The 23,601-nt window shown below is 35.7% G+C and overlaps 1 protein-coding gene across 2 annotated transcripts; it reads left to right on the top strand.

Moving 5' to 3' along the window:
• The first annotated feature begins 6,830 nt into the window (after nt 1-6,830).
• Nucleotides 6,831-22,299, top strand: LOC104882824 (tryptophan synthase beta chain 1). 2 transcript variants are annotated; one of them, XM_057391386.1, is made up of 6 exons: nt 6,831-7,227; nt 7,802-8,158; nt 12,864-13,297; nt 18,249-18,343; nt 21,636-21,852; nt 21,935-22,299. In XM_057391386.1, exons 1-6 carry the CDS (start codon nt 6,931-6,933, stop codon nt 21,966-21,968), a joined length of 1,434 nt encoding a protein of 477 aa, XP_057247369.1. In that variant the 5' UTR covers nt 6,831-6,930; the 3' UTR covers nt 21,969-22,299. The 2 variants fall into 2 exon arrangements, with proteins under 2 accessions (XP_057247369.1, XP_010665530.1); XM_010667228.4 differs by having other exon boundaries at nt 21,636-22,299.
• The last annotated feature ends 1,302 nt before the right edge of the window (nt 22,300-23,601 follow it).

Below are 23,601 nucleotides of genomic sequence, written 5' to 3'. Positions count from 1 at the left end.
CACATAAACCCCACTCCACATCCAATGTCCCACTTTCCCACTACTGTCCTACCTCTCCACCAATGAGAAGAGAAGTCATAAGGAGTAAGAGAGTAACGAGGAGGGAGAAAAAGTTATCGGTAGGGAGAGAGAGACGAGGTATGGTGTTTCCAGTGGAAGGGTGGCAGTGGGTAGGGATTTAGTGGGTTAGGGAGTGGTTTGAGGTTAACATAGGTTAGGATTGTAAATGGGTTTAACGATTGAAGTAACGATTTAACCATCATTAATGTCACGATTATATAATATTACTAAGTATAGGGTTATTTTTGAAAATCAAAAGAAAAACGGTTTACCATTGCAATTGTTCCATAATACAGGATTACCAGTGGGAATTCCCCACACTAATACAAAAAAATTAAAAAACCAACAAGAATAGCAAGCTTGTGGGATATTATGATGAATTGGCTCATTTGAAGCCTTTACCCTCTTGTGTGTGTAAAAAGTGTGAATGTGGCCTTGCTTTGAAGTTGTTTCGAAGGACAGATACGAGGAAATTATTTCACCAATTTTTAATTGGTCTAGAAAACCTGGCTTATGGTGTCGTGAGGAAAAACTTATTGTCACCGTAGCCCCTAGGTGACAGTGATTGGGCATATTAAACTTTGATCCAAGAAAAACAATCCCAGGCTCCATTTCATGACAAAAAAGTGATTGATAATGTTCGTGCTTTTCATGTTCAGTCCAATCGTGGGAAGAGTTGCTTTAGGCACATTGACAAATCGAAACTTGTATGTTTTCATTGCAAGCAATAAGGTCATGAAATCAATACATGTTTTAAGATCCACGGCAAACCTGAATGGTATGAGGAAATTAAAGATTGTGCGCGCAATGTAGGGCGAGCTAACAGGCCTCCTAGTCGAGGGAGTGATGGCGCCTCTTTCGTTCTTGCTGCTGCACAAGCAGTTGTGGTGGCAGTGCTATTGGCGTAGCATGTGGTGCAGGGGGTCCAACCGCACGTGGTTACTGAAGGGAATTTTGGTTCTTTTCACGACCCTTCAGCAAGAATAATTTCAATCTCTCATGAATTTTATTAACAAAGTAAAAAAATCTAGTGACCGCATGGGAGGTATGGAGTGGATTATTGACACAGGCGCATCTCATCACAAGACAGGGAATTTATTTGTTTTAGTGAATGATCGGAGTATTGCTTTCCCAGTTGGTCTCCCTAATGGATTTTCGGCCTCTACAACCGTGGAGGGAGATGTCTATCTCACTAAATTTCTTGTTTTATGCCATGTTTTATTTGTTCCCGAATTTAAATGTCACTTGTTGTCTGTTTCTCATTTGCTTGTTGAGAATTATCATACAATCCAATCACTCCTTTCTTGAGTGGTATGCAGGACCATCCGTCGGGGACTCTGATTGGAGCAGTTGAACGGTGAGGGGGGGGCTCTATTGTTTTTACATGGTGGCTATGGTTCGAGTTGTTGGTGTTCTTGAGCTGAGTACATTTGGTTTGTGGCATCAAAGGTTGGGTCATCCATCGAAAAGAGTAGTGAAGATGCTTCCCGCTATTTGCCCTAGTCATGTTAGGAAGAAATTAAATTATATTTGTAATGTTTGTCCTATGGGAAAACAAACATGAGATATTTTTCCTATTAGCACTCATAAAGCCAGTAGGTTATGTGAGTTGATTCATTGTGATTGATTGGGACCACATAGTATGCCCTCTTCTTGTGGAGCTATTTATTTCTTCACTCTTGTTGGTGATTATACCCGTGCAGTTTGGGTTTACTTGTTGCAAAATAAAATCGATGTCCATAAGTATTTCTTATCTTTCTTTGCTATGTTTGAGCGTCAGTTTGAAACCACTGTTAAAATTGTTCGGGGTGATAATGGGACCGAACTTCATTGTATGCTTCCTTTCTTTTAGCAAAATGGTATATTGTTTCAAACTTCTTGCATTGAGGCGCCTCAACAAAATGGGTGTATTGAGCGTAAACAACAACATATTTTGAATGTAATTAGAGCTTTGATGTTCCAAGCTAACTTGCTTGTTCATTTTTGGAGTGAGTGTGTTCTTACAGATGTGCATCTTATTAATCGAACTCCATCAGGTGTGTTGGGAAATAAAACTTCATATGAGATGATCTTTGGTCATGCACCTGATTTTGATGCTTTTTTTAACGGGGTATGGTTGTTTGTGCTTTACTCACAATAAAAAATCGAAAGGGAATAAGTTCACTCCACATAGTCGCAAATGTCTTTTTATTGGATATTTCATGAGGAACAAAGGGGTGGAAGTTGTATTATTTAGAGACTGCTCCTATATTTGTGTCTCGTGATGTTCAATCCTTTGAATCATATTTTCCCTATTATACTCCTCTTCCTCGCTCATTTGATGAGACCTAAGTGGTTTTGACTTTAAGGATCACACTTTTAACAAAACTCGTTCTTTGCTCCTTGAGGCCCCGTCCAACCCATATTCCATTGCTCAGCCCAATAGCCTTTCAAATCCAATCCCTAATACTCCCTCCTCCACGAATGTTGCTCCCATCCCAAACTCTCATCTTGGCCTCGTTTCCCTTCCTGGCCTCGTTTCCCTTCCTGGCCCAAATCACACTCGGTATCCCTCCCCCTCTTCCAGACGCAGACTTCTCCTCTAAGTTTGCGTCTTCCTCAGCCTCGTCCACTCTCGCCCCTGAACCCGTGTCTACATCTCCATATCCTGACCCTCCTACCTCTCCTTTGTTAGGCCGCGAACATAGTGATAAACTGCCAAGTCGTTTATTTCGTGATTATTTTGTCAAATTGGCGCAGCAAGAGAGCCCATCTCCAAGTTCATCATATGCTTCATGTCCTGAGGTAGCACTCCGTATCCTTTAGCTCACTTTGTAAATTGTGATAATTTTTCTATGTCATCATGCTTTTCTTGCTGTAGTTGATTAGGTTATTGAACGCAAAAGCTTTACAGAATTTACGAACTATTCCTGGTGGAGAGAAGCTATGCAGAAAGAAATTAGTGCTTTGAGGATAATCACACATGGGTTATGACTGATCTTCCTCTTGGGATGAAGGCTCTTGGTTATAAATGGGTCTATAAGATCAAGTATCATTATGATGGCAGTGTAGAGCGTCTCAATGCTCGATTGGTTATTTTGGGCAATCATCACGTTGAAGGGATTGACTATTTTGCTCTGGTTGCCAAGATGGTCACTATTCGTGCTTTTCTCGCTATTCCAGCAGCCCAAAAGTAAAGGTTCATCAAATGGATATTCACAATGTCTTCCTTCATAGTGATCTGGATGAAGAGGTGTATATGAAGCTTCCTCCTGGTTTCATCCCTACTAATCCTGACAAAGTGTGTCATGTGCAGAAATCTCTTTATGGCCTTAAACAAGCTCCTCGATAATGGTTTGCTAAGCTTGCTACTTCTCTGGATCAGTATGGTTTCTCTTTATCTTATTATGTTTATTCTCTCTTTACTTATTATCACGGGCATGTTTGTCTGAATGTGCTTGTTTATGTTGATGACATGATTATTTCTGGTAATGATTCTACTGCTCTCCCTTCTTTCAAGTGTTATCTTGGTGATTGTTTTCACATGAAAGCTCTTGGTACTTTGAAGTAGTTTTTGGGTATTGAGGTTGCACGCACTTTGGATGACTTCTTCTCTAAGTGAAAGTACACTCTTGACATCCTTTTTGAGGTTGGTTTATCAGGTGCTAAGCCTATTAATACTCCCCTTGAGCAGAATCATAATTTAGCACGAGTTGATGGTCCTTTGCATCCTGATTTTGCTCGGTATCGTCGCCTTATAGGAAGTCTTATTTATGTGGCTTTTACTCATCTCGATTTAGGTATGGTGTTCATGTGCTTGCTCAGTTTATGCACCAACCTTATCAGCAACATTGGGAAGCGACTCTTTGGGTGGTCGTTATTTGAAGGGTTGTCTTGCTCAAGGCATTGTTTTATCCTCTCCTTGTGACTTGCACCACACTTCTTGGTGTGATTCTGATTGGGCTAGTTTCTCTTTGACTCGTAGTTCTATCATGGGTTGGATTGTGTTTCTTGGCTCTTCGTCTATCTCTTGGAAAACCCGGAAACAAAAAACTATTTTTCGATCTTCTGCTGAGGCTGACTATCGCTCGATGGATGATGTTACTGCAGAACTCAAATAGTTACGTGTTTTTCTTGGTAGTCTTGGTGTTTCTCATTCTCATAACCCATCTTGCTCTTCAGTGATAGCTAATTTGCTATCTATATTGCTCAAAATCATGTTTTCCGTAAGCGAACTAAACACATTGAGGTTGACTGTCATTACATTCGTGATGCTATCCAAGATGGACTTATTACCACAGCATATGTGTCTACTACGGAGCAATTAGCAGATTGCTTTACAAAAGCTCTTGGTGCTTGTCAATTTCGATATTTAGTTGGCAAGTTGGCATTGGTGATCCCATGCTCCCACTTGAGGGGGGTGTTGAACTTTGTATAATATATGTATATTTATTTTGTTGTAACTGGGCCCATGCATATATGTGTGTTAGTTTGGTTTGGCCTACCGTGTGGTAGTTTGTTCAATATTAGGGTTCTATACATATGTTGTTGTTCCTTCATAATGAATGAGATACGGATATTCTTTTCCTAAATCTACACCAACAACACCGATTAACATTGGCATTATTGGATAAGATTTTTTAAAAGGGGAAAAATAGGGACTAAACATATCCTGTAACGACTATGCCGGTATCTCGGTATGCCCTAATGTGATGTAAGATACTTCTAGTTAAGACTAGCTAGACACCTTGAAACAAGAGATCTCAGTCCTAAAATGCCTTTGTAAGTAGATGCGGATCCAATAAGGGTCATATTGGGTGGTCCAAGTCCAAGATACTCCATAAATAAAATAAAATTTTTGTTTGAGCATTTACCCTTATGTCATTCATAATACAAATAAAGATTCTTATAAAGATGATCAATGTTGAACATCTTGGTTATTGGTGTTATCTTTGCTTGAAAATCTTCATTGTGCACTACGTTGCAGGTTTGAGGGTCACTGAAGCTTTTTGTGCCATTTTCTTTTTCTTTTTTTTTTTTCCGAATTCTGTGTTCATTTAATAAATTTTGTTGTTTTGTTTTTCTATTTCTCTTGGTTCCATCTTGCATTGGTATTTATTTTAAAATTTTAATTATTGTCACGATTTATCTTTAAAGCACAATTACTTTAATTTTTTTAAAAAATAATGTCCAGCTATAGTTAATATTGAGTTTCAAATTCATTCCTAATAATTAATTAATCCAACATATATTAAATAAGAACTGAATCAATATTAATGTTGAATTTGTTGACGTCAAATCCAAAATTTCTCATCATTGTTCATTGCTTCAATTAAATTATTTGAGGTGTATTAGGTATATTATCTACTCCCAATTAGTAGGTGTAATTGATGTATTGATGAGACTCTCAAACCTAAAATCTTGAATCTGCCTCTATCTTCGAGGAATTAAATTTGTGCCTTTGAATAACGTGCGAGTTTATCTCTTGATAAATAATAATCCTTTTAAATTTAATTGTTACACATGGTTTGAACATTAATGAACAATAAAAAACGGTGAGAATGAACCAAGGATGTCTTGGCCTATTGGTTAAGATTGAGGTGCTGTGAACTATAGGTCTCAGGTTCGAATCCCCCCTCCCCTTCTTTATACTTTGTACTGCTTTTGTGGCTCATATGGATAAAAGAACGGTGAGAATGAAAAACGATGATTGCTTTTTGAAGGAGAAAAGATAATATATGTGAAATTTATGCATTAATAATAGCTTCCTCCATGTTCTATGATCTTCTTTTCTTTCAAGATTCTTAATAATAGAAGTTTGACAATCAATATCTTTTAATAAATACTTCCTCCTTTTGGAAATAGTTGTACAATTTCTATTTTGTACACTATTTATATCTTACTTAGATTGTCTTTGGTGATTTATATTTTAGGAAAAACATAGTCATGTGGGGTCTTGTTAGATTTGTTTCGATGTAAATTTTTTTAGTATAAACTTTTCATAATTATTACTTATTGATAATTAAAGATATTAATGGTTAAAATCATATATCGACATACGTAAAAGTTAGAAATGGTACAACTATTTCTAAAAGGATGAAGTATTAGTAAAACCATATAAAGTATGAATTTAGTGTTTTGAAATATGTGCTATATAATAATTCATAACTCCAATGGTATGAAGGTACTTTCAGAATATATTAGTAAAAGAAGAGTTTGATGTTTGTGAATTGTGATATTTGTCCCAGAAACTAAATGGCTGGAAGCATCTAAATGGCTAATGAAATATATAATTAGAATAGAAAGGAGTACTAGTTTTTGGTTCAGATGAAGGGAACTTGGGCTATTAATACACACATGAATATAGGTGGACACCATTTATCCACACTCGTAGATAAGATGATGAGGATTTTTTTCCTCGTAAAAAGCAACTTCATTATCATCTCTACCATATGTGATATGACAAGAAAATCACTATCCAGCACATTTAAACCATGATTGATGAACACCCTACTTAACAAGTAGCTATATTGTACGAAAAGTTTATGAAAATTAAATCCGGTGTCCATTTCTCATAATTGAAACATTTACACATTCCGGAAATTTCAAGGAAACTCATGGACAGAATACCATGATAAAATAATTTGATTGCAATCAAACGTTGTTGTGCGAACATAAGGTACCCTCTCCACATCAAAATTCAGAGACCATATTTTTAGTATTTTACATGTGCTTATTGTTGCTGCTATCAATAAGGTACCCTTTAAGCAGTTTATAAGACTTGCCCAAATGCAAATATCTACCAACATTTCTTATTCAACAAAGTTACTCGCATATCAGTCAAGAATAATATATAATTTTTCTCTCCTTAGATAATATCTGTTCTCTAAAATGAGTTCAACCTGCAACCTTCAGTCTAATTTTCTATTGTCACAAAGAAACTTGTGGAATAATATTGAAGGAAGGGGAAGGAAATTAGGTACAAATAATATTATGTTTAAGTTCTCCAAACAAAAAACTCCTTCCTCCTCAGCTTCTTGTTCCTTATCCTACAAGAGCAATATTAGTTATAGTAGTAGTGGAAAATTTGGAGAATTTGGCGGCAAATTTGTGCCTGAACTGTTAATGACTTGCTTGGATGACCTTGAACATGAATTTTACAAGGCCCTTAATGATGTCAAGTTTCAGGTTGGTTATTTTTCCTTGGGGTGTTAATGAGCCGAACCGACACCGAATCTGGGCGTTGCTCGGCTCAACGCATTACACATGTAGTCAAACTGAAGAATCCTCAAGCTTAAATTTTCTAGTTCGATCAATTTACCTTAAAACTCAGCTTGAGTTAAAAATTATATTACATATAGGTTGAGACTACTTTGAGTTTTTTCACAAGTATTGCACCCAATATAATTACAACGCTCCTTACATGAGAAATGAGAATGAATCTCAACCACACGATTGAATTAGAGCCACAACACTTGTTCATTATAGTTATATCCCGAAAAAAATTGAGCCCAAAAAAAAAATATTTTAAATTTTGTTCTTTTATTATTCTTTTTTTGGAGTTACATTACTTATTCATAAGAGTTATAGCGCGTAAAGTTCATTTTCATTTCTCATGTAAGTGTGCATTCTCATATATATATATATATATATATATATATATATATATATATATATATATATATATATATATATATATATGACCTATTATATTAAGACTTGAGGTAGCATTAACTTAAGTTGGTTTTTTCTCTCATTACAGGAAGAGTTAGGGACATCTCTAACAGACTATGTAGGAAGAGAAACACCCTTATACTACGCAGAAAGGCTAACGAAACACCACAAAGGTAAAGATGGGTGTGGGCCGGAGATATACCTAAAGAGGGAGGATCTCAACCATGGAGGTGCTCACAAGATAAACAATGCCCTTGGACAAGCCATGCTCGCCAAACGAATGGGGCGTATGAGCATTGTGACTGCCACAGGTGCCGGCCAACATGGGGTCGCCACTGCTGCGGTGTGCGCCAAGCTTGGTCTCTCTTGTATTGTTTTCATGGGTAACCTGGATATACAAAGGCAACCATCTAATGTTCGGCTCATGAAGCTACTAGGGGCACAAGTAATCATTTGATCTTCTAATTAATTTTGTTTAGATTAATCTATGCATATGAGTAAAATTCTTTGCTCTACTTTTATAGGCAGGTAAAGGTGAAGCATCCAAAAACCTCCTTTCTCAAAATTGCACAAAAAGGATTTTTCATTCTCTTATGGTGTTTCAATATATGGTTCGTTTTTGTAGTAGTTGTTTATCAGGAAGCTCAATCTCTTTGTGAGGTTCAATAGGGAATTACTAGAATTTTTCGCACGCGATGCGTGCTTGAATTTTTTTTTTTTGAAACAGAAACTCGATTTTCTTCGGTATAAGAGTCAAAATTTGAACATTAGACATACGAAGCATAATTGTTTTTACTTGCAAAATTTGATTGGTTTAGTTTCTGTCACTTAAATCTCTCACCATTCTTTTTGTTTTTTTTACATTTCAAAGTTAAATTCTATGAACAAAATAGAAATTTTATTGAATTTATTTATGATTTCTAATATTATAATTTTTTAGTTGATTTTTGAATTAAGTACAGTATTTCATAAATTGTAAAGAAAGTGGACACTTTGATTTCAAGTCAATTTTTTCATAGGTAGTAGTTTGTGAGTGATTGTTATAATTATATTTTTGGTATTTTTGTTTGCAGCCTCATTTGATTTGTAAGTGAATTTGTAATTTAGAATGGAAAGGGGGTAACATAGTCTCTTCATTTGGGGAAACCATAGCTCCCCCCTTCTCTTATATAATAGAGATATGTTGTACTTTAATTCTTAAATGATATTTTACATAAACTTTTTAACCTTGATAATTAATCGCTATTATATAATAGAAAAAGATAGGTCCAAATATATGTAAATTTTTTTATTATATATAGGAAACACTATAAAAAAGTAAATAATTCTTTTCCTGATCTAACTTCTAAATTCTTATTTCACCACAAATACACCTCTATTTTTTTATCATGGTCCACCATTAATTGTGAATTTTTCTTGAGAATAATGATTTGTAAGTAAATTTTTGTAAATATTTTTGTATGTATTGACGTTCTAGGTTATTAGTTTTAGTTTGTATGTTAATTTTAGGTTTTAATAAAGTTTTCTGATTATTTGAGTGATTTGCGTGATTTTTTATAACGTGATTTTCTCAATTGTAAGAGTGATTTGTAAAGTTTATTATTTAAGTGATTTGTGAGTGAGTGTTGTAAATTAATTTTTGGTAGTTTTCGTTGAGTGCCAATTTTGATTTTAACAATCCTTTTATAATTTAGAAAGGGAAGGGGGGCAAAATAGGCGTTTCAAAAGAGGACACCATTGCTCCCCCCTTCCCTTATATAATAGAGATTATATAGTCCCTAATCTTACTGGAAAATGAAACTTAGATAGATCATATTGTCAAAGGACCAACTCAACCAAAAGCTTAAGCTTTTGGTTGAGTTGGTCCTTTGACATGGTATCAGAGCCAGCGTGACAAAAAGCTCACGGGTTCGAATCTCATCCACCTCTCATTTCTCAGTGGAATATTTAGCGCCAGGTATGAGGAAGACCTGTGTTGCATCCACACTTCAAGCCCAAAGGGCTCTTGCGTGAGGGGGCGTGATAGAGTATAAATCTATTCCTGGGGCCTCAACCATCAGTTTAAGCTTTTGGTTGAGTTGGTCCCTTGACATGTGAGTTGGTCCTTTGACACATATTTCCATATTGTTAGGAAATTGGAGGTTGTAGTTTGATTAATGTCGAACAGAAAATCAATGAAACAATAAAGATGAGAAAGCAATAAAGATGAACAAACAAAGAACACAAGGATTTATGTGGTTCAATCAAATTACATCCATAGGTGGGGGATTAGAGCTTCTTCACTATAATAGAGAAAACCAGAGAGAATAATAGAAGGAGTCCTAAATTCTAGAGGCTAAAGGTGTTACATAAGTTGTGTCAATAATAATGAACACCAGGAAGCCCTTTTATAATTGTAAGGAACCCCGTACAAACCCTAAAAGATAACTCAAAAACGAAAAAAATACCGAAAAATGGGTGTACCGCAAAAAACGACAGTCTGCCCGACCTGGTCGGGCGAAATCCGCCCGGTCGGGCGCGAGATGAAACAGTTTCGTCAGTTCTTCGTAAAACAGTCATAATTTTTTCGTTTCTCAGTAGAATTGGGCATATGACCTATCGTTGGAAAGATCATTGAACAAGCTATCACTTCCAATTTGAATCACATCAAAAACATTTATAAATTGAGAGATATGTGCATTCAAAGTCAGTCTTATATCATTCACAAGATTTCAAGTCATAAATAACAATCTCCACCTTGACTTGAAACCGATCAAACAAGGTAACTCCACTTTGAACCAAAAAGTGATGCTCAACCAAACACCATAGAACCTCCACCTTAAACAAAATTCCATAAGCCTACCATTTAGGCAATCAAGAACAGACATCTTTTATAACTTGTGTATCGATGCGTCTTCGAACACAAAACTCCGTATACAAAACCATCACATGGCCTAGATCGAGAGTATAAAGTCATCAACGGTAAGCAAGCTTCCTCAAATTGACCAAACTCTCTTCAAACACTTCTTCATCTCAACAACAAACTCAAAAGCAATTCTAGAAACTGAATGACAACAATAATTTCAAATTGCAATTGTACTTAATAAACATAAAAGTGCCAAATTTGAGATATGAAATAGCATAACTAGAACAAAATCTAATGCATAACCAAGATTGCTAATTTATTACAAACTCAAAAAACAATCTATCATAGACTCCAAAAAAGAAAATCCAATCCACACAGTTTTTCATTTTATAGGGGACACCAAACATAAAGAGATCGTAGAAACCACAGCCCCAAATCTTGTAACCCTAAAGTGCAAGATCATCATCAAGATCAGCGTCGGCAATATTTGCTGATTGATCCTCATTGGACCTTTCTCCATTTTCTTCTTTAATTTTCAACACTCAGATTTAATATGACCCTTCACATGACAATAGTTACATATTTTGCCAGAATTCTTTCTACCATGAGCAACCAAAGCATTTGTGTGAGCAGAATTATTAGATTTATTAACCAATTTATTGTCAATTAAATCTCTCTGAGTTAAGGCCTCCTTAACATCCTGCAAACTCAAATCATCTTTACCATATAATAAGGTATCTCGAAAGTGCTCATACGAAGGTGGTAAAGAACACAACAACCTAATAGCCATATCCTCATCATCGATATTTTGCAAATCCATAATTATAGAGAAGAACTCATCTAAATGAGACGCAAGTGTTTATCTTCTGCTAGACGGAGAACATGAAGTCTAGATTTTCGTAGTAGACGGTTGGTCACAGACTTTGTCATATAAAGTGACTCCAACTTCAACCACAAACCCGCAGCAGTCGTTTCTTTGGCAACCTCTCTCAAAACTTCTTTAGATAGACTTAAATGAATAGCTAAGAGTGCCTTCAAATCCATATCCTCCCACTGATCATCCATCATACCGAAGGCTTTTTGGATGCACCTACAGAGTCTTGTAACAACCACTTTGAACCAAGATGACTTTCATCTTTAATTGCCATAGGCCAAAATTTACTTGCCTATCAAATTTCTCAATATCGAGTTTCATTGACATAATAAAAAAGTCAAACTTGTTCTATAAACATCTAAGATCTTAAACAACCAAGCTCTTGATACCAATATGTTAGGAAATAGGATGTTGTAATTTGATTAATGCGGAACAGAAAATCAATGAAATAATAAAGGTGAGAAAACAATAAAGATGAACAAACAAAGAACACAAGGATTTACGTGGTTCAGTCAAATTTGACCTACATCCACAGGTGGGGGATTAGAGCTTCTTCACTATGATGGAGAAAATCAAAGAGAATAATGCGAGTCCTAAATTCTAGAGGCTAAAAGTGTTTCATAAGTTGTGTTAATAATAACGAACACTAGGAAGCTCTTTTATAATCATAAAGAACCCCGTACAAACCCTAAAAGATAACTCAAAAACGAAAAAAAAAATACCGAAAAACGCGTGTACCGCATAAACCGGCGGTCCGCCCGACCGGGTCGGGCGAAATCCGCCCAGTCAGGCGCAAGACAAAACAGTTTCGTCAGTTCGTCGTAAAACAATCATAATTTTCTCGTTTCTCAGCGGAATTGGACATATGACAGATTGTTTGAAAGCTCTTTGAACAAGCTATCATCTCCAGTTTGAATCACACTAAAACTATTTATAGATTGATATATATGTGCACTCAAAGTAAGTCTTATGCCATTCACAAAATTTCAAGTCATAAATAACACATATACTACCAAAAATATAATATTAAGTCATGAAATAGACTGCATTAACAAATTTGATAATTTAATCTTGCTTAGCTAGGCTTCCATAACCTGCTCATGAAGTGACTGCAGCCACAAGATCGTCTAGGAGTAGATAGCATAACCATACATGGCAACTCATAGATTTCAATAAACACACTAGTAATAGAATATAAACCAATCTTAAGGATTTGACATCATATTAGATGACCAACTCAACCAAAAGTTTCAGTTAATGGTAGGAGCTGCAATATAATATAAAACCATCGGTTTAAACTTTTGAATGTGTTCATTATTTGATAACTTTATTTTAAAAAGCATTTCAAACCGTTTCCCCATGATTACAGTTTAAAGTTAAGGACTCAGATACTTACTAATAAATACATGTTTAATCTATCTTCAAATGTAGGTAAAATCGGTGGATGGAAATTACAAAGACGCAAGTTCGGAAGCAGTCCGAGAATGGGTGTCAAACTTGGAGACTAGCTATCACTTGCCAGGTTCGGTTATCGGCCCCCACCCGTGCCCGACGATGGTCCGAGAGTTCCAATCAGTAATAGGGAAGGAAGTGAGAAAACAAGCCATGGAGAAGTGGGGTGGAAAACCGGATGTTCTGGTGGCATGTGTAGGTGGTGGGTCAAATGCAATGGGTTTGTTCCATGAATTCATACAAGACGAGGATGTGAAGTTGGTTGGGGTTGAAGCTGCTGGATATGGACTAGAAAGTGGAAGGCATTCAGCTACCTTATCTAAAGGAATCGTTGGTGTTTATCATGGAACTATGAGCTACTTATTACAAGATGATGAAGGTCAAATTATTGGTCCATATTCAATCGGAGTAGGGTGAGTATACAAACACTACCATAGTACCATGGACACCCATGGCACAATTTATATTGAAAATATTATTTTGAAGTATTAATATCTTCTGGTCCCATATTAATTTACAAACTTTGACTTTTATTTTCTCCAAAATATATTTTCATCAATGATGTATTCGATCATTGTACTAATACACTTATAAAAAACGGGCTTTTTAAGCACGCAATGCGTGGAATGACAATCTCTTCATTATGATATTTTATAATGGCGAGTAGCTGGTTTTACATGCAGCGACAACTCATTATAATTGTCAATTTTTATTCAATATAATAAAGGCTTTGTGTTGTTCAACTTATTAAAAGTTATTTTCAGCAAAAATAAGTTCAAATCAACTGATCAGATAAGCAAAATAAGCTGAATGGAACGGAAACAACGTAGTTAAAGAAATCATGCACTTCTAATTAATATTTTTAACATAGTTTTGAAAAATGTCCATAAGAATATTGCATAATCACCTCTATTGTCAAGTTTATATTATTTGATTAGCAAATTAGTTCATATTTATAAATATATTTATCTTTATTTATCCGTGGAAATCAAATGAAAAAAAAAAAGAATCTTTCTTTTCTATTTTTTGCTTTTTAAATTCCCAAATTTGATTCAAATTTATATTTTCAAAATTGCAAAGATTACATTCATAATTTTTTTGTTTTTCATTTTAGTTGTGAACTATTGTAATACTTACTCCCTCCGTTTCATTTTAATTGTTACACTTACACTTTTCATGCATGCCAATGAAAAACTTTGATGATATATATCTCTAGTTTTGTATTTGTAAAAATTATAGAAAGTACATATTAATAAAATACATACTAAGAGGAATCTAACAAGATCCCACATGACTGTCTTTATTCACGTATAAATCACAAACGAGGGTTAAAATGCAATTTTTGAATAGTGTAAAATTTCAAAGTGTAACAAGTAAAATGAAACATAAAGAGTATTTATCTATCATTATTGATAGTATGGCTAAAACTTCAAATGTAATACATTATCTTGATCTGACTTGATTATCTTCTATGTAATTCATGTAAGATTTTGATAATTTGTTATCTTTGTTTTTGTTTTAAACTTTTTTAGTCTTTACTTTTTTTAAAAAAAAACCTAATTTTTTAAGTTATTCCAATTTTAGTTGTTTAAAATGAAAAATATTTTGATTGATTGATTGATTACCCATTATTACTTTAAAATTTTAATCAAAATTAATGTAATTAAAAAAGTAAAGATATTTTAGTCATTTAATTGAGGGACAGCATGCCTTCCCTTTTCACTTATACTTCCTCCGTTTCTTTTTACTTGCAACGATTTGACTTTTAAACTATTCACCAACTCTACTTAGTTTATATTTGGTGATTTATAGTTAAGGAAAAACATATTTATGTGGGATCTTGTTAGATTCGTCTGATTGTATATTTTACGAATATATACTTATTATAATTTTTATTTATCGGTAATTAAATTTATTGAAGGTTGAAATTATGCATTGGCAAGCATAAAAGTCAAATTGTTGCAATTAAAAAGAAACAGAGGAAGTATAATAGAGATATACTTCCTCCGTTCCATAATAAGTGAAACACTTTTGTCTTTTATGTGAGAGCTTTTTTAGAGAAGTGTTTCACTTATTATGGAACGGAGGAAGTATATTTTATAATATATACTAAAACAAATTTAACCAAAAATTCACATGAATGTTCTTTTTAGATCCTCCTTCTAGTTTTTAAAAGTGTAGAAGTCTTGTTTTATCAAAAGGTGAAGGAGATTGAAGCCAACCATGCTTCTCATAAGTTGGAGCACAATTACCCCAAAAAAGGAATTCAATTTTCCCAAAATCTCCACTCTTTTGAGATTCCAACAATTGGTAGGAGATCATGAGGAGCAAACTAATTAATGGTTAATTTAAAACTTTGGATCATCTATTACTATAATACTTATTCTTTCTTCCACCTCACTTATGATCTACTATTAATTTTTATGCTCTTTATTTACTCCCTAATGGATGGTATGTAATTTTGGATTTTCATATTCTCTTTCTTATTTTTTAGCATACCTCACTCATGTTTTCTCTTCATAATTTCTTCTTTATCCAATATTTTTGATTATTATTGATTGCTTAAGAACCGATTAATGATTACTGGTTGTAAATAATTTATATATTTAAACTTTAATAATATTACTAAAAATTAATTATGTTAACATCATACTTAATCAAGTAATATGGTAATATAATAATTTGCGTTGTTGGATAAATGTTGAAAAGAAAAAAAATAGCTTTTAATGAGAAAATTAGATCAAAAATGAGTGTAACACTTTCTTATATTACTCTATTCTATTGTATTATTAACGTTATATTTTTACATTTCTTGATATTTATCCACTTTCTTTATGTTCCTTTAGAATCAAATAACAATATTATAGTTAGTCCCGTCAAATGAGAATCAAGTGAGAATATTATATCTAATGCCGTAAAAAAAAAGGAATATTATAGCTTGTGACATTATTATGGGTTTAACTCATAATCAAAACCAATACAGGTAGTCCCCACTTCTTGTATCATCAAGATTCAAGATAAACAACACTACTAAATAATCCCACTGCACATGGACGCCAACAGAGGTTGAAGTCCTATGATGCATGGATACGTCTCCCAAGACCGTTTCCCGTATCGGGTACGGGTACGTCGCAGGTACGATACGGATTCGCCTGAGATTCGTACCCGGAACGAATCCATAGGACCGGGTACGTGGGCTGTTGTTGGGGACGGCAAATTCGAAGTCGGCGACAAGCTGGGTACGTTTTTAATAGGAAACCCACGTACCCAAGTATCCAACAGGTTTAATAAAAAAATTCAGAGGTCCAAATTCACAATACATTCTAGAGTTTCATTTTCGAAATCCCAAAATTCTCTCTCAACTCACCTGCGAAAAGTGCGAAGTTCTGGAATTCATTGCCGCCCGCTGGTCACCGGCGTTTCGAAGTTCACGCGCGTCGCCGTGCTCGACTTTTTCTTCTCTCCCATCTTCACTTGTTACTCTGTTGTTTACTGGTTTTCGCTCTTAACTTTAATGTGGGGAGGGGAAGGGGAAAGGTTACAAAACTTAAAGCTATGATGCTGGCACGTGATTAATTACATGAGGAGACTTTGAGAGGAGATAGTTGGGTACAACTGTCCAACTCTGCACCAGCACCACTTTGGCCCTCTTTGCTAATTAGAGGTTAGAGTTTGTGGTTAGATGATTACTTTTTTGTTTAGAGGATTTGACTGCTGATTTAAATAATCGGTTTTTTCACCAAATGCCCCTGACAAAAAAATTTATTCACCAAATACCCCAACTTTTTTCAAAATTCACCAGATACCCTTAACTTTTAAAAAAATTCACCAGATACCCCAAATTTTGAAAAAAAATGACAAATAATACCCTTAATGACTAACGGCGGTTAACTCCATTAGTCATTAGTGTTAATTAATCCTAAAAGACTCTAATTAACCCTAAAATTCAAAAAACCTAACTAACCCTAACAACCCTATCTCCACCAGCCCCCCTCCCCCTCCACCTCCCACGCAGCTCCCCCTCCACCTCCCCGCAACTCTCCCTCATTCTCTGACGCCAACGACAGCATTCTGGCGGTCGTTCGTCAACTGGTGCGTCTCCGGCCAGCAACGAACAACGCAAAGAAGAACTACGGTGAGAGACAGAACTGGTGGGTAATCTTAGAAACCAGGTTTTAGGGTCAGGGGAGGAAAAAGAGGAGAGAGAAATTAAGAAGAAATGGGTTATGGGTTGTGGTGGTTCTTGATGGTTGAGATTTGGGTTTTTTTGTGGGTTTAGATTGTGGCTTGGATTTGGTTTGGGTTTGGGTTTGAGTTTGGAAGGGAAAGTTGGTTGGTCAATTTGGTTGCCTTCGTGTTCAGTGATGATCACCATTGTTGAGTTCTTCGAGTTTACTGTTTAGTGAGTTTGAAGAGCAAAAAATAGATTGTGGCCATTGTTGAGTTTGTTGTTTACTGTTTAGCGAGGGAAGAAGGGGGAGGGGAGGCGCGAGGGAAGGAGGGGGGGAAGGGGGCTGCCGGGAAAGGGAGGGGGGCTGCCGGGAAAAGGAGGGGGGCTGCCGGGAAAGGGAGGGGGATGCCGGGGCTGGTGGTGCCGGGTTGGGTGGGTGGTGGGCTGGGGTTTGGTGGGCTGGGGTTTGGTGGGCAAAGGGAGAGAGAGGGTTAGGGTTAGTTAGGGTTAGGATTAGTTAGGGTTAATTAGGTTGACTTAGGGTTAATTAGGTTGACTTAGGGTTAATTAGGTTGACTTAGGGCAAAATTGTAAATAAACACTAACGGAGACTAACGGCCATCAACTTTTGGGGTATCTGGTGAATTTTTTTAAAATTTAAGGGTATCTGGTGAATTTTGAAAAAAGTTGGGGTATCTGGTGAATAAATTTTTTTTTTCAGGGGCATTTGGTGAAAAAACCGTTAAATAATTGTTAGGTAAAGGTGTTTTACTAAATCCAATTATTTATAACTTTATATATAATTATATTTTAAGAAGTAAAACTTTTTTTTTTATATTTTATATGTATGTCTCTTAATATTTTTATAAATGAAGATTTTATGTAGGAAATATTTAACGTAATATTTTTCATTAAAATGTATAACATTCTTTTTTGCCGAATCCAAGCCGCACCCGTTTTCGTAAATTTTGATTTTGCCGTTTTCCGTCCTCGTACCCGTATCCGTCCCCGTATCCGTATCGGTGCTACAATATCTATCACCTTAACCATAATTAGACTAGCCAAACGCAGAGATTATTCAAAATTCATCGAGATAATTTGGATAATATTATATTGTCATAATAATTTTAAGACAAAAAAATGGAGTACAAAAGCTAGATACCAACTAAATTAAAATTTATATGAGCTTGCAGGTTAGAGTGTCCAGGAGTTGGACCAGAACTCAGCTACTTGAAGGATAATGGACGTGCGAAATTCCATGCAATCACAGATGAAGAGGCCCTACATGGTACGCCTTTCCTCCTTTATTAATTGCAAAACAATATTGTGCACAAAATTTTGAAAAGTAGATAGAGTGTGGTACATGATTGTAAAAGTTGATTTGATGGAAGATAATAGGTATTTTAGAGTATTATAGATTAATTATAGGAAAAAAAAATTGGTATCACAAAATTTGACGTAATTTTCTTACACTTGAATATTATTCAGGTTTTCCAAAACTTCAACTTTATGCCCAACATATCCTTATTATTCGTTTGGTTTCTCTCAATATTTCCACCATTTTTCATTGATGACTATCTAAGCTTCATCTCTCACCATCAGAACCACCACAATTCACCTCCCACCACTTGAGCAACCAGCCCAACACCCATGAGACTTCATCCCCACCACAAGAATCACCTGCACACCCATCTCCCACAACCGATGTGACTAACACAACACCTGTCGGACTAACTACTACTCGTCAATCGTCATAGATCCAAGGGAAAAGAAGAGGAAGGAAGAGGATATGAGAGAAACATATGTAAGTTCTATTGACTATCAATCGTAGAATAATAGAAAAACAATAACAGAATATCAAATAATAAAACAGAAAAGAACACACCAGAACTTTTACGTGGAAACCCAAGAACTGGGAGAAAAACCACGAATATGCACTAGGAATCGATGAATATTCAAGAAAGATTACAAAAGCGCTCAAGAACTCTCTCTAAAGCTTTTTCTCTCTCAAAATATGTGTTTAATGATGATGAATACATTAATGACGTAATTAGGGCACCTATTTATACCCCCGCAAGGGAAACCGCGTTTTCGGAGCCATCCCGCGTCAAATTATGCCCCGCCCGATCGGGCGGCTAACGCTCAAAGTAAACACGCTCCCGGGCCCGATCGGGCGAGAGACGCCCGACTCGTAGTTCGGTGTCCCGCCCGATCGGGCGAACCAGCCCAATGACATCGGGCGAGCCACGATTTCACCAGCTCCTTTGCGTCGTTGCGGGCCCGATCGGGCGGCCTTGCCCGACCCGATCGGGCGCACCCCCTTTTCCTCCGTTTGACGCATTTCTTCTTCTACGCAACCTTTCTCCACCCTCATACACCCCATGAGCTTCATATGTCCCATATACCCAACAACATACTTTATGCAAGAACCATGGCTGACTTTAGATGCTCGAATTTAACCAAGCAAGCTCTAAATCTAGAGCTTCATGGTCAATTTCGACAATCGAAGATCCATTTGTTGTTTTGGCCATTGTAACTATGGTGGTGGGAAAAAGTTGATATAGCAATGAGGAAGATAAGCATGGTGGTGAATTAGAGGGCGTTTGGCATGATTAAAGGGAATGGAATGGAAAGGATTTGGTTAAGGAGGGAAAATGAAAATAATAATTGTTACCTTTAGTAGTTGTTTGGTATCCTAGTGAAATGGAAACAATTGAGAGGTTTATGATTGAGGAAGGAAACGTGATTTGTTTCCAATGGAGGGATTGTGTTTCCCTCCAGAAACGGTATTTGTTACTTAACACTCATACCAAACAATTAGAAATGGAAGAGTTTATTTAAATCAGTTTCCTACATCAAGTTTTTCTATACCAAACACCCTCTTAATATTTTTGGTGATGGACTGATAGCAGTGAAGAAATACAGTGGCTATTGGCAGTGAAGATTTATGGTAATGGTGATGGGAGTAGATATGTAGTGGTGGTAATGAATTTTGAGAATGGTGGTGGAAAGTGGAAGCTATTGAAGGGTGATGGCAATGAGGAAGTTTTTGGAGAGAGAATCAACCTAGATTGGGAGGACAAAGAAAGGCATGAAGGTGGAAAGAGAAAGAGGGGGGAGAGAGAAAAACCTAATAGTGTTCCTTAATTGGAGAAAGAGGGGGAGAGAGAAAAACCTAATAGTGTTAGCTTATAAGTTTATAATGTGATCATTGGAGAAAGAGGGGGGAGAGAGAAAAACCTAATAGTGTTAGAATTTTGTTAGGGTTTTTTAAGCATCAAGTTAAAATTTAAGAGTATATAAAGGAATTTTTTAAATATGAGGAACAATTTAAAAAATATATCAAATCTCAAGAATAGTTCATGAAATCTTTCTAAATTATATAAGTTCCTTAATTGGAGGTGGGTGGGCGAAGTGGGAATTATTTGCTTCTTGTTTCATTACTTTAAATAAAGATGTGAATATTTTCTCCATTTCTGAAGAAGTAAATCAAAGAGAAAATAGGAAAACACTAAAGAATGTAGAGAAAGAAAGTTGGAACCATATTAAAATAAGCAATGAAAGTGGTAAAAACAAAAAAAAATAGTAATCCCCTCTTGCTTTTTAGTGACATATTTGTAATAATACTATTTTTTTTTTTACCATTTTGAGTTTAATTGCACTTTTTGTAAATACTCCAAATAAGTAAAGTGATGCATTTATTGATAACTGATATAATATAAATGTAAAATGAGATAATAAAATAATAGTAAGTCCATAACTAAAATAAAAATATTGCAATTAATATGATATCAAATATAAAAAAGTGTTGCAATTGATATGAGATAGGGCTCTTTAAAGAGAGAGGGAGGGGATTGTTTAAATTTTATACACCAAAAAAAAGTAGCAAAAGAAAATAAGTTAAAATTCCCCATACATAAAGGGAGAAAAACACATTGGCACTATTTGGCAAATAGAGTTTAGAATTTAACTGTTAGAGTTTAAAGTTTGCTATTAGAATGTTTTGTTAAATAAATTTGACTACTAATTTGACAACTTTTTTTTATAAATATGTTTTGTAAAAATTAACTGATTGTTAAAAGCTTATTGCCATTTGTTTGTGTGAAATGACATTTATAGACATATTTTTACATAATCCTCTAAAGAAAAAACTCTTATCAGAAGCTTTTCCATTTTGAGAGTTCTTATTCCAAAACTCTCTTTTACCAAGCACCCCTTTTAAAGTTTGTAACTAGTCAAAACTCTAAAAAAGACCTAAAATTCTCTTTTTGCTCCAAAACTCTAATTGTCAAACACTCCATTAACTAAACACTTAGTACATGCTTTTGTTAAGTTACATACTTTACATAGTTTTCTTTCCCATAGTGTATATGGTATATTCATTTTCTAACCATTGAGTTTAGCAACTAGTCCTTTCTAACAATCATTAGACATACTCTTGTCATGGTATAAATGAGAAAAAGTCAAAGAGGGAACATGTTATATACACCTAGTGTATATATGTATCACGGTCCCTGCAATCCAAGAGAAGATTCTCTAACCTGAACTCAAAATGACAAAATGTGTGATTTTCCTTGCAGCATACAAGAGGTTATGTAGACTAGAAGGAATTTTTCCGGCCCTTGAAGCCTCACACGCATTGGCTTTCCTAGAAAAACTCTGCCCAACTCTACCTGATGGAAGCAAGGTCGTGGTCAGCTGCAGTGGACGCGGTGACAAGGATGCTGCCACCGTTCAGAAGTTTGACAATCTGCACGCAATTACTGCTCTGATGGCCAAAAGCAACTCATCAAACACCTCTAAAGATCTCTTTGATTCAGAAGTTTGACAATCTGCACGCAATTACTGCTCTGATGGCCAAAAGCAACTCATCAAACACCTCTAAAGATCTCTTTGATTATGATACAACTTGATTTAGTCATACTATATCTTTTGCCATCTCACTCTTGCCTGCTAATTATCCGTGATATTCTCCATAATTCTAGTCTCATCATCTCTTCAATAATCTCTCCCGTGTACACTTAGGAATGTATCTCTATATATTGATGTAATACTGTCAATAAACATATACAATTATTCAAACTTCATAGTCTCCCTAAACAGTGTACAGTGACTGCAGTAATGATTCACCTGAAGAAAATAAAGCTACTGAGTACAACGGCATTACACAAGAAGAAACCTATGCATGTAACTAGTATGTAGTGCTTATGTAATGAGAAGAGGATATGTGCATTTTGCCAGTAAGATTTAATTGGTTCAACACATCAATCTAGGCTCTTCCTTCAGACGCTGAGAGCCCTCAGGAGTCAGGACAATACAATTTTGTTTTTGAAATGTACTTGTAATCAAGTCTGTGATGATGGTGTTCCCCTTTCTGAAGAAAAGATATTCAGAAGAGGGGAAATAAGTCAGTTCGACCACTCTTTGTAGCACTCCAGCTAGTCGTTATGATAGACAGTACTTCGTATTTAGCTGTATACAACCCTGTTGGAAGAGGAGGATGCACTTTAATTCCTTCGACTCTTCCCCCCCCTTTCCTTTACACATACATACGAAAAGAAACCATCAAACGACAAAATAAATGAAAGCTAAACATTCCCTCGCGTATAGAAACTGAGAAATTACCTTTGCACAAGTCACTTCGGTTCTAATGGACTAAATGCAATTCTGGCTCTTACGTTCTATATCGTTGATTGCAGTCAATGCAATTCAAATAAGGGTCAAAAAATCAGTACCACTTGACCAGTAAGGGTAAAGCTGCATACATTTGATCACCCTAACTCCACCAGGCAAGGGACTCGTTTCAGACACTAAGGTACCAATTATGATAAAAAGAAGTCCAACAAATGACTCGCATTAAAAGAAAAGTACCTCATCACAAGGTATATGAAGTCAAAAGACCTAAATGATCTGGTTATCCATCATCACCAAGAAATATTTATTCAAACTGTTCATAGAACTTGCACATTACTACTATTATGTTCTTGCTACATCAAAGAGCTTACTCTCATTAACCATCAATGTGACATGAATAAACATTTGCATCTTCTTCGCCCCACGGTCTCTTCCACATGAATATAAAGCTCCATATCCTTTGAGAGGTGGGAGCTAACTCATTCTCCAGGCTAGCATGTAATAATTCCAAAAAGAAGAGGCGTTTTGCACAGAAATGACATGTCTCTCACCTCCGGGAATAGTTGTAACCAGCTGCTTCCCTTTCAAGACTGCAAGTTCATATACAGGGAATATGCCTCTCATTACACCACAATACTAGATATGAAGATTCCCAGGCCAGCTCATCATGGAAATCGTCAACCAAAAAAATCTCCAATAACATTTAGCACATAGACTGATCCCAGAGTCCGCATTTCCTCCAACATAGTATACATCCACATACAGAATGCTTTTGTCTCAAAAGAATTACCTAGTTGCTCTGATCATCCTATGTAGAATCTCCCTAAACCTTTTGGATCACGCCAAAAAGTTTGAGCCTTTCAAGGCAACCGACCCAATATCTTTGACCTTGAGCCTTTTAAGGGAGAAAAT

The sequence above is a fragment of the Beta vulgaris genome, chromosome 8, assembly GCF_026745355.1.
Source record: "Beta vulgaris subsp. vulgaris cultivar EL10 chromosome 8, EL10.2, whole genome shotgun sequence".
Classification (NCBI taxonomy): Eukaryota; Viridiplantae; Streptophyta; class Magnoliopsida; order Caryophyllales; family Amaranthaceae; genus Beta; species Beta vulgaris.
The sequence above is the reverse complement of the archived record's forward strand: the minus strand, read 5'-3'. Positions and strand labels throughout refer to the sequence as shown.